Source organism: Heterodontus francisci, chromosome 47 (assembly GCF_036365525.1).
Source record: "Heterodontus francisci isolate sHetFra1 chromosome 47, sHetFra1.hap1, whole genome shotgun sequence".
NCBI lineage: Eukaryota > Metazoa > Chordata > Chondrichthyes > Heterodontiformes > Heterodontidae > Heterodontus > Heterodontus francisci.
Genome location: NC_090417.1, coordinates 6,829,482 through 6,841,497, shown reverse-complemented (window position 1 = coordinate 6,841,497; position 12,016 = coordinate 6,829,482). Strand labels below are relative to the sequence as shown.

The 12,016-nt window shown below is 42.8% G+C and overlaps 1 protein-coding gene across 2 annotated transcripts in view; it reads left to right on the top strand.

Moving 5' to 3' along the window:
* Positions 1-12,016, top strand: part of LOC137357182 (disintegrin and metalloproteinase domain-containing protein 9-like) — a 131,257-nt gene that overhangs the window by 113,897 nt on the left and 5,344 nt on the right. For both annotated transcript variants that reach the window (XM_068023312.1, XM_068023310.1), the window contains exons 19-20: positions 3,679-3,820; positions 6,267-6,321. In XM_068023312.1, coding sequence (XP_067879413.1) covers positions 3,679-3,820; positions 6,267-6,321 — 197 coding nt within the window. The remainder of the gene's footprint in view (positions 1-3,678; positions 3,821-6,266; positions 6,322-12,016) is intronic.

Here is a 12,016-nt window from a genome sequence, read left to right as displayed (position 1 = left end):
AATGAGTTGTAAAAATCTTTTCAGAATGTAGATTTATCTCATTATTAGAAAACAAATAATAAGTCTTAACTACTAATGTTGTTGCTTAAAGAAACCTGGTTTGGTGTGCTTTATTTTGGGGGACAAATAGATTGTCTAACTTGGTTATTCTTTGGTAAGTAGAAAACTTTCTTGATATGCTGTGACCTGTGGGGTAGTGGGACTGAATTAACAATGCATTACTCCCACCTTGGTCATAATAGTCGTGGACTGACTCAATGTGGGTACCCTTGGTCTCTTCTGCTATGATGGGTACCTTGGTGACCTCCTAGATGGTCACCATGCTGAGGTCCTTACACGCTGGTAGTCCTGCCACTGCTGGTCCACTCATGTCTGCAAGGTTGAATATTTGTAGTTTGCATGCTCACTTCCCATAGCTGCATTGCATTGTTAGTGTTCCACTGCAAGGGATGGGTGACCTGTTGTATGCAGAACTTGCCAGTTGTCAGTTGTGCCATTGATTTCCTACAACCCTGGTATATATATTTGAGTATTCAGACTGGTAGGATATTTGCACTAGCGCTGGTGTCAATCTTGACCCTGAGTGTATGTTTGTCAGCCTTCTTTGGGCATGTGATGTTAATAGTGGTGAAAGCTTCCAGTTGTTTGACTTCATTAACGTGATGTGTCAGGGTCACAATGTGGAATGCCTAGTCATCTTCTGGCTGCGAATTACTCCTCGTTGAGTCTTGTCTCAGGTCTGTTTTGTTGTGGGCTTTGTGTATTGGCTCGTGTTTACGCAGGTCTCTGGCACTCTCCTTGCTGCCGTTGCCCTGTTGCTGCACCTGTCTTCTGTTTGTGTCCTACTGCGGCTTTTGGCCGCGTCTTTGGAGCTAGATTTCTTGCATAGGCAGACCCAGTGTACTTTTGCACCGCATATCTTGCACAGGTCACGAAATGCCGGGCAACTTCACCGTATGTAGGACAGCCTACACTTATCACACAACTTGCTTGCTCTTTTCAACCTGGTTATGGTGCCGATACTGTTGGCTGCACCTAATGCTTGCAGGTGCTGTTGTCCAGCTACAATGGCTTCATATTTCCTGCCATCTTCTAGCCGTGCATCATTGCTGTGACCTTTCTTTTTCTCCAAGAGTCTTTCTGCAATGCTTCAATGGGTGTCAATACAATCACTAGCTCCATTATTCAGTCCGAGAGCTCAGTTTCTGAGAAGTCACATTCATTGTCCTTACTGACGAACTGCTCTATTGATTCCTGTGGCTGTTGCCTGGAGGTCATTAACTCCAGGTGGTGAATTCTAAAATTCGCTTGTAATTGGAGCTGATCTTCTGGCACTTTCCATATCTTTGCCGGATCTTTCTGGTCCTCGTCAGATAATCCAGAGATGTTGATTCTGTGTAATCCCTCATTTCCAACTGCTATTCGTATTTTTACAGCCTGTTTTTCTCGTTCTACAATTATTTGGTCTTTGAAGAGTAACTGCATTATTTGTTTGAACAGTTGCAATTTGGATAGGATATCCAAGGCTTTCCAGTTCATGCTGGGAAATTTGGTATTGTTCTATCTGACGTTCTTTTACTTTAGAACTTACTTTAAGACTTGTTTTATAACTCTGCACTGTTTCCCTTTAAGAAACTGTCTCTATTTAGACAAGCTGCTTTGTTTGACAGGAGCAGTGCTGTGTGTTTATCTTGCTTCCAGCACTTAAACCCATTCTGTTTACACAGCTGCTCACTAGCTGCTAGTGTTTGTTTATGTTCTTCATGCTCGAGTGGTTTTAAAGGTTTTTCTTTACTGTGGCTTTGTGAATGGAAGCTCTTAATCAGGCTTGAGTAGTTTAATCTTTTTTTAACTTTGGCTGTGTGGGTGAAGGATCTGCAGAGATCGGGGTTTTCCAGCATTTTTCCGATGGACGCTTCCTGTAATGGCACTGACCTTGATCAGCTTGGGAAAGGAGTCAGGTCTTCCCTGTATTTTTTTTAACGTGGAGCTTTTAGAAAAAGGCAATATTTTGAATGACTTAAAAGCTTTTTTTTAAACCAGTATCCCTCGCCTGACGGCACAATGTCTCACCTGATTTACCTGCAGGCTGTCGTTCTGTGCTCTGTCTTCTACAGCTTGAGGTAAGTTCTTTTTTCACTGTTTGAGCCAGTGTTTTTCTTGAACTTTCTCTTTAGTGGCTGTAGGAATGGCCGTTTTCAGAGCTGTTTTCCTGTGGTCTTCAAACCTCGACTTTGTTTTCTCACTACTGTTGCCACCATATAATGGCTGGAATTTTACGCTGATCCAGCGGGTCGGATGGTGGCGTGGGGGCGACGTAAAATTGAAAGACGGGTTCCAGGAGGCCTACCCGCCCCGATTCCGCCTCCGACCAAGTTTCCGGAGGTCCGGCGGGAGGTGGGAAATGGCCCGAGGCCAATCAAGACCCTTAAGTGGCCACTCAACAGCCACTTAAGGGCCCTCGCCTGCCTCCACGGGTATTTTACCCGTGGCAAGCGGGTATGCCGGGGACGTGAAAGGCTGCCCAGCGAGAGCTGCCAGCCTTTCCGCGCCCTGGGGAGCGGCATGGCAGTTGGGCACAGGGTGCCCGTTTGAGGGCCACCCCCGCCTCCCAACCCAACCCCAGGATCCAAGATGCCCACCTCCCCCCAAACAACCACCCTAGCCTCACCAGGGCAAGACCGATCCCCCTGGTGAGGCAACCCAAACATACCTACAGTCCTGGCTCTTTGGTATCCTCCTCGTTCGGCTGGGCTGCAGCCCCAGCAGTGGCCACCGCTCCCGGTGGTGCTGCGAGCTTAAGAGCTGGCGGCCCGCCGATTGGCCGGCAGCTCACTGAGGCGGGACCTCCTCCTTCAAGTGGGTGGCAGTCCCGCATCAGGCCAATTAAAGCCTGGGGATCCATAAAATACAGGCCAGATCCCCAGGCTGGGCAGAAGCGGGGTCGTCACCGACATTTATGTCGGAGTCCGGCTCCCGTCTGCCCACTGTAAAATTCCAGCCAATGAGTTCTTTTATGTTGTCTGATGCAACATAAATGAAATGCATGGAGTCCAGTTGGTTGAAGATCTCAAACAAGTTTATTACAACTAAACTATTATATACGGTACTGCGTTAACTATTTACAGAACCTTCCTCTAGGTGTTAAAGTTGCAGAGTGACTCTGGCTCAGAGTCACAAGACTTCATTCTGGCACTTAGCTTATTAGCATACTAAGATCTTAAAGGGATATCGCTCTTAAAGGCAATCGTACAATAAGTAACTGCAGTGCATTCTATCTACAGGATGAAATGCAGCAATTTATCAAGGCTGCTTTGGCAACACTTCCCAAACTCATGGATCCAAATTCCACCTGTACTTATTGTCATTCCTTGCATAGATATTTTCCAAGTTAAATGTTGACATAAAAAGCGTCACAATAGGAAATCTATGCATACACAAGATTTTTGTTACATAAATGTAGATCCTAAATGAAAACCAGTAGTTGATTAAGTGTACAGTGTGATGACTGCAGATTTCAAATTGTTCTTCTGTTGCTCTTAACCTTCCTCTTAAAGTTTCTCAATATCTAGGCCTCTGCCAATGAAACTCTGCAACCACTTCACTGTGCCAGTGAATTTTCTTGAGAGTAATGTTAACAATTTCTGACAAAATAAGAATATTTTTTCTTCTTTTCAGATAAAGATACAAGCCTTCGGGATGGACTGCTGGTGTTCTTCCTCCTAGTGGCACCTCTGCTCCTTTTGATCGTATACGTGTTTGTGAAAAGAAATGAACTAGAAAGAAGATTCTGTCGGAAGCGAAGATCAGAAACACACAAGTAACAATTTTATTCTTTTCAATGTTGTTACATGCTTATATTTTCAAAAACAATGTTGGAAGTCTGAAATGAAACAGTAAATGTTGGAAGGGTACAACAGATCCGTCAGCACCTGCTAAAATAGATTATCGAGCGGAGAAATTTTGATGCTTGAAGGCTTCAGATAGAAGATTTTTACATGGAATAGTATGCCTCTGAACTGTAACATTAATAATTGACATATCTCAATATCCTTGGCCCTTCTTGCTATATCAAGTGATAATGCTCAAGGGATTGGATCAGAATGAATACTGCGACATTATGCTTATTTCGTGGTCACTGCATTTGAGCGAGAATGTAATTTGTTGTGTGAAGCAATTTGAGACATTTTGGGTGAAATTATAAATGAAAGTTTTATTACCAATAAGGGCATTTTGACGCTTGAAGCAGTCTTTATAGATCTAATCTGACCACGACAGGAGTTGGGAGTTGAGCTCTCAAATGAGCTACAGATCGTATTGTCATTCCACAGTTCAGATGGTGCAAGCAAGCAGCTCCAGTCTGCATCTCATAGTTTGGGGTGACCTGCAACTTTTTCATATGGTACTTCTTTGTAACATGTTCCCAGCCAACTGTTAATCTCTCTGCAAGCTTGTCCTTGAAGCTTTATGCTGCTGTATGGGCAACTGTCATAAACTAGTTGCAACATACTGCTGACTGCATCATATCTCAAGCATTTTGAATCTAATAATCCAACTGTTACTCTGTGGAATGCTTGGAATCTTTACGATTTTAAAAAGTTACATCGATACAAGTAACTGAAAATCATATCTGGTTTTCACTTGCACAATGCAAAATGGGCATGGTTCTTAGTCACTGGCTTTCATATCTCTGTATTGCCTTCGGTAAACCTGAATGTGTACTTTGTGAAAAGAAAGGTCATTTCCAAACAACCTTTCATGACCTCAGGACATCCCAAAGCAGTTTGCAATCATTCAAGTACTTTTGAAACATATTAACAGTTGTAATGTAGGAAACGTGGCAGCCAATTTGCACACAGCAAGATCCCTCAAATGGAAATATGATAATGACCTGTTAATTTTTTTTATTCATGGAGGAGGGATAATTATTAGCCTGGACACTGGGAGAACTCTGCTGCTCTTATTTGAATTGCACCATGGGATCTTTTACCTCCACCTGAGAGGGCAGACAGGGTCTCAGTTTAATGTCTCATCCAAAAGGCGACACATCCCACAATGCAGCACTTCCTCAGTATTGCACTGAGGTGTCAGTTTGGATCATGTGCTCAAGTCTCTGGAGCGGGCCTTGAACCCACAACCTTCTGAATCAATCTTCTGAAGCTACCAGTAATATGGACTGACTTCAGCTAACCTGGATATGTATATGATTCAGTTGCTTGGGTTGGACAGTCTAGATTTTTCATTGGCTCTTGATAACGATGTTGTTAAGGAGACAAATATGGCAGCCAATTTTCACATAACGAGGTCTCACAAAAGCAGTCGAGGTGACATGTAAGTGCACTAATCAGGGAGTGCTTTGTCAGTGGTGCCACCACACAGTGGTAGCAGTGTGTACCATCTACAAGATGCACTGCAACAAGGCACCAAGGCTCCTTAGACAGCAGTTTCCAAACCTGTGACCTCTACCAACTAGAAGAACAAGGGAAGCAAATGCATGGGAACAGCACGACTGCAAGTTCCCCTCCAAGTCACGCATCATCCTGACTTGGAATTATATCGCTGTTCCTTCACTGTCGCTGGGTCAAAATCCAGGAACTCCCTTCCTAACAGCCCTGTGGGTGTACCTACACCCCGAGGACTGCAGTGATTTAAGAAGGCAGCTCACCAGCATCTCCTCAAGAGAAATTGGAGATGGGCAATAAATGCTGGCCTGGCCAGCGATGCCCACATCCCATGTATGAATAAAAAAAAAAATGATGATGTGAGACCAAGGATGTATCTGCCTGTTCAAGTGCATGTAAAAGATCCCATGGAACTATTGAAAGAAAGGAATGAAGTTCTCCCAGTATTCTGGCCAATATTCCTCAATGAACAAATGCGATTAAAAAAACAGATTAAAACAGATTAACTGTCCATTCCGTCCCATTTGTAGGATCTTGCTCCAGAATTCTGTGTTCATGCATAAAGCAACGGGTACTGCATTTCAAAAGTAATTAATTAATTAATTAATTGTTAGATGCTTTCAGGTGCTTGAAGGATGTAAGTTGTTATATAAATGCAAATTCACTCCTTCTTTGTAATATATTTACATCCCTATCTTTGGAGCTTGTGCATCAGAGCTCACCATAAATTTGTAACTTTATATTGATTGTACTATAGAAACGTGTCATGGATAACCAGATTTAAAAAAAAAAAATTATGGTTGTTTGGATCACTGAAGAAAATTGCTCATGTTGTTCTGTCACATCTGTTATGTTTTAAATTAGGTCTGAAAACAGAGCTGAACCACGAAGTGCCTCAAATAACTCAGCTAAGGAAGGGGTGAGTAGTGGTTCCTGAAAATCTCTGGGTTTCACTGGCAACCCCATTCTGCTATTGTTATAAATCACAGTCTGGCTGTTAAATGGCTAAAAGTCATCGTTAAATTCATGCCTTGGAACAATAGTGGTGTCTATCTGAGGTGAGAAGCGAGGCTTGCCTAGTTAACATGCATTTCCATGTGTCTGCTTTCCCATTCAATTCCTGCTTTTATGCACATGGCTATGTTTGACAAAACAGATTCTCAAAAATGGCCCCCAAGTGCAATTTGCACTTATCCTTGTTATTAGTTAGCAATTGAACTAATAGCTGGGCGTCATAGTATCCAGTAATGGGTGAGGTGGCAGGAATGGTGATTCCTGTCAAGTATTACAGGTGCCAAGTTATTCATTGCCCTTTAGACCCAAGCGCAGTCATTTTGTGTGAAGCAAAATGCAAGATTTTTCCCTCTTCTGCCGCTAACTGCCCCCACCCCCACCAATCAGCAGGATTCACTATTACTTGAGAAACTTCCGACTACGTCCTCCCACCTTTTCCCCCTTCTCTTTCTATACTGGGAAAGTACTGTAAATTCCTGTGACGTCTTGCCCCGTTGATAAGATTGTAAAATTCTACCAGAGATTAATTCTCTACCTGAAATCATCTCATTTTTAATAACCCAATGTGGTTAATTATCTAATAATGTTTTCAGATGCATTTGGAACATTCTGGACTTAAATATAGACTGACAACTGATGCACTACATACATTGTATTACATACTATTTGCAGCACAGAAGTATGCCTTTTGGCCCAACTGGCCTTTGCCAGTGTTTATGCTCCAACTACTTCTAACCCTATCAACATATTCCTCTATTCCTTTCTCCCTCATCTGTTATCTATCTTCTCTCTCAAATATATTTATTCTATTTGCCTCAACTACTCCCTGTGATAGCAAGTTCTACATTCTAAACACTGTCTGGATAAAGAAGCTTCTCCTGAGTTCCCTATTGACTTCATGACTGATTATCTTATATTGACAGCCCCTATTTCTGGTCTCCTTCACAAAGATGGAAACATCTTCATTATGTCTACCTTATCAAACTCCTTCATAACATGTGTCCAATTCTGTTTAGACTGCATACCCCTCCAGTCTTTCCCCCAACCTGCAAGTCCCCCAACACTGTCTAACGAGCTTTGGACTGTACCCATCTACCCTATTATTTTTGGGTTTCATGCTATTTCTTCATTTTTACACAATTGCACCAATAATTGTTGCAATTGAGGACAGTTTTGTATCCATAAATAAGCCATACAATACATGGACAACAGATGCTGGGGATTAAATTAGGTCATGTAGTGCCCATTTATGCAGTTTCCTAAGGCCCCAAAATGGTTGACTTGAAGCATGCACACACTTCCGCCAGAGGTGCACCACCCATCATATTGATTAAAACAAACGCGGCATCCTTTACCTATGCCTTAAGAGGGGTTAGACCCTTTGCATATCCAAGTAAGTAACCTAATGTCTGCTTCAGGCTTTCTGTCCAACCGTGATTTAAGCTGATGCAGCCAATGTTTCTGCCTCAGGAAAAATCAAGCCTAAACATCACTTGAATAAAAAATCTTTCTAATCACAGTCACCATCCTGATCGCTGGTGCTCTCAGTTCCTGGCCCTAAGGCTGCGACACTGACTCTGAAGCCTGATATTCCTCTTTGACCACTGCAATCCTGAATACAACCTGTGCGTGACTCAATCTTGGAGTACCTGTGCTGCCTCCTCCCACAGCACTGTCTTAATTATCATGAGGTTTGACGCCCAATATTTAGGCCTCCCCGGACTTCACCATTTGTGTGCAGGATATAAAGAAATATAGGTTGGTTGGTTAGTATCCTGCCGTCTGCAGAAATGATGGACATGCAGCAAACAATCCATTTAGGTGGGATGTCTTCTCTTGGTGCACCTTTGCTGATGGCTGTGAAGGTCACTCCTGGAGAGTCAGGTTCTGCCACAAGTGCCGCACATGAAGCTGCCAAGTGTGAGTTGTTTTCAGCGTTGGCGCCTGTTGCCAAGCTGCTGTAGCAACTGGTGGTCATAGTAGTGCACACCAATCCATAGGATGTGTCGCCATTTCCCTCTTTTGCCAGCAAGTGACTCCCAGGTTTGATAGTCGACATTTAGGGCCTCATATCATGCTTGCAAGCGTCCTTGAAGCGGAACTTTGGGTGCCCCACTGGTTGTCTGGCCCCGGCTACCTCACCATACAGAAAGTCCTTGGGCATGCGACCGACTTCCATTGACCCGTCCAATCCACTGAAGCCACCTCTGTTTGAATAGTGTCGACGCACCTGGGAGCTCTGCCTTTGAGAGAACTGCTGCATTTGTAGTTTTGTCCTGCCAGGATATACCCATAATACGCCACAGGTAACGAAGATGGAAATTATTGAGCTTCTTTTCCTGGTAGCTGTAAGTCACCCATGTTTCACAGCAATACAGCAAGGTGCTGAGATCACAGGCCTTATAAACTTTCAGGTTGGTCCTAAGGGTTAGCTTTGTGTTATTCCATGCACGTTTCTCAAATCGGCCTAAGGTTATAGCTACTTTCCCTATGTGTTTATTGAGCTCTGCATCAAAAGGCAAGATTGTCTGTCACTGTGGACCCAAGGTAGCTGAATTTGCTAACCACTTCTAGTGGGTATTATTTAGTGTGATCAGGGAAAGAAAGCATGAAAGACGTTCATTTATCTCGTGCTTTTCATGACCACCGGACGTCTCAAAGCATCATGCACCTAATGTAGTACTTTTTGATGTGTAATCACTGTTGTATTAGAGGAAATGTGGCAGCCAGTATGAGCACAGCAAACCCCCAGCAATGTTATAATGGCCAGATGATCTCTTTTTGTGATGTTGATTGAGGGACAAATATCAGCCAGGACAGTGGGGATAACTCCTAGCTTTTCTTCGAGATAATGCAATGGGATCTTTAAATCCACCTGAGCAAGCAGATGGGGCTTCAGTTCAATGTCTCATCCAAAAGGCAGCACCTCCAACAGTGCAGCGCTCCATCAGTACTGCACTGGGGTGTCAGCCTTGATTTTTGTGCTCAAGCCCTGGAGTGGGACTAGAACCAGAGCATTGTGACTCGGAGACAAGAGAGGTAACTGAGCCACAGCTGACAACAAAGGGACAGCCAAAAATGGCAGCCCTGAATTTAACTAACACTGCGATTGACAAGCCATAGCTTAAATACTTTATTTCAGGTGTTATGACCAAGGCGGGAGTATTTCACTGTGAATTCAGTCCCACTAACTCTAAAGGTCATAGCATATTTGTAAAGTTTCCCACCTATCAGAAAATAGCCAAATTAAATGCTCTGTTTGTCTCCCAGAATAAAGCACACCAAACCAGGTTTCTTGAAACAACAACAAATTTAACTATTTATTAATAAGCTAAGACTTAAACAATAATGATATAACTCTACACATGGAATGATTCTTTTCAAATTCATATTCTTCCAAACCCTTATGCATACACACATACTTTCAAAAAAACAGTTAACCGGGAGAAAATGATGTTTTAGTTCACAACTGTTTCTTAGGCATAATAAAATAATTAGGTTGTCTCGTTCTGTTAGGATATTTCCGGGTCAGTGAGGTGTCTCAGAGTCGAATAGTTGGATGCCGATTGAAGTCTGTCCAGGTGGGTAGGGTTTCACGGCACTTCATCTGCAGCAGGCATCACACAGCTCTTTCATCAAAGGGTGCAGCAACAGGTCCACTTGGGTTTTGAAATAGTCTAGCAATAGAAGCTTTCTTGAGCTTTCAGGATCTCCCAAAACATGGGGCAACAGGAATCACTCCTGAGGCACTGATTTTTCAGAGACTGGAGGCAGTAGGAATCTTCTCCCTTTTTAAAATACAGGGTTCCCACTCAGCAAAGGACCCTTTCTCCACAGAGAGCAGAAACTCCTCTTTTCCTGGGTCTTTTTCTCTTTAGGGGTCTTTTTTCTCTTTCCAGGCAGACCACAGCCACCACCTGAAATGTATAATTTCTTTTACAAGAGAGGCAAGCCTTCTCTTTTCAGGAAGAGGTTTTTTTCTCTGGTCTGCAAAAAACAAGTCCCAGCCAGTTTGTTCTGCCTCCTGCCTGTACAGCTTACTGGTCTTTCACAAAGCAAAAGTGAAACTGTATGCTAACAAGTCATGTGACCTGTCGTTTCCCTCAGCTGAGTTGTTTTGAAACATGTGTCTTGCAGTCTGTCCCAAGTTCAAATATCAAATTTCAGCATTCAATGTTCATAGAAAATCCTTTTGCTCAGTTTTTTTAAAAACACACAATTCTAAGCTTTCAAATAAAAATAAAAATCTTATGACACAGGTTATTTACGTCTTGTTTGACAGTGGGGGCAAGGAAGATGAGACAAAGCTGGTCCCTGCCAGGCCACAGCATCAAGATTTAAGACTGTTGGCCATGATCTTTTAGGCACAGCAGTAATAACCTTTTTATTTTCAATATACCAGGTCTACTTATTGCCAAGTCAACAGGTAATTGAAATTATTGAAACCTTCAAGGATAAATATTTATTTGAGCTGGTGTTCTGTCTCTGCTTTCATGAAATGTTCTGGTAGTAATGTGGTGATTTCTCGAATACAAACTCACAAAGCTCCTCTGCATTTTGTGCATGATTGAAAACCTGTTCAAAATTGACTGTAAAAGGTAAACTGAAACTAAGCTGCTTTTAATGAGTAACAGAAGCGGTGAGCTGTATTTAAAGTGAAACAGCCTTCACCAATGTAATGCTGCAGTTTTTTTCTTGAAATTAAATCTTGACTGTTAATTTTAACTTTTGTTCGATGTAATTAATCACAACTTGGCCTTTGAGAATATTGGGGCCGTGTGCTCCTAAAAGATAATTGATCATCGATGATCAACAAATGCTGATGAGACACACATATCCAGAGAGCTTTGTGCATTGCAAGAAAGCTTTGAATCTAGTTCTGCATGCAGCACGGTGACATAAGGGGCCCACTCTGATTCTCATCTCCTGAGCAAATGGATTGAATATGGAATGAGTGCGTAAATAACCACAATTTAATCTTCTCAGTCACAATATTTCTTTGAGCTGTGAATATTCTACTTCTACTGTGGCACAGTGGCGCAGTGGTTAGCACCGCAGCCTCACAGCTCCACTGACCCGGGTTCAGTTCTGGGTACTGCCTGTGCGGAGTTTGCAAGTTCTCCCTGTGACCACGTGGGTTTTCGCTGGGTACTCCGGTTTCCTCCCACAGCCAAAGACTTGCAGGTTAATAGGTAAATTGGCCATTGTAAATTGCCCCTAGTGTCGGTAGGTGGTAGGAGAATGGTGGGGATGTGGTAGGGAATATGGGATTAATGTAGGATTAGTATAAATGGGTTGATGGTCGGCACAGGCTCGGTGGGCTGAAGGGCCTGTTTCAGTGCTGTATTTCTCTTTGACTCTATGACTTTCCATGTGTAGACAGTACTGTTCTGAACAGAAAGTGGTGCAAATGCAAATAGCTTTGGCAAGATAAAGGGAACTTTGGCTCACATGAGGAACCCTGCCTTGCCATTCGGGCCCTTCTTTAATTACTGCTTCCACAGACACTTTTTAAATCTATATGTATAAGGAATAGACTATTTTTACTCCTCTCCTCCACTCCTTTTCATGTCTATTTAAAAATGTCAGTGCGCGATTTC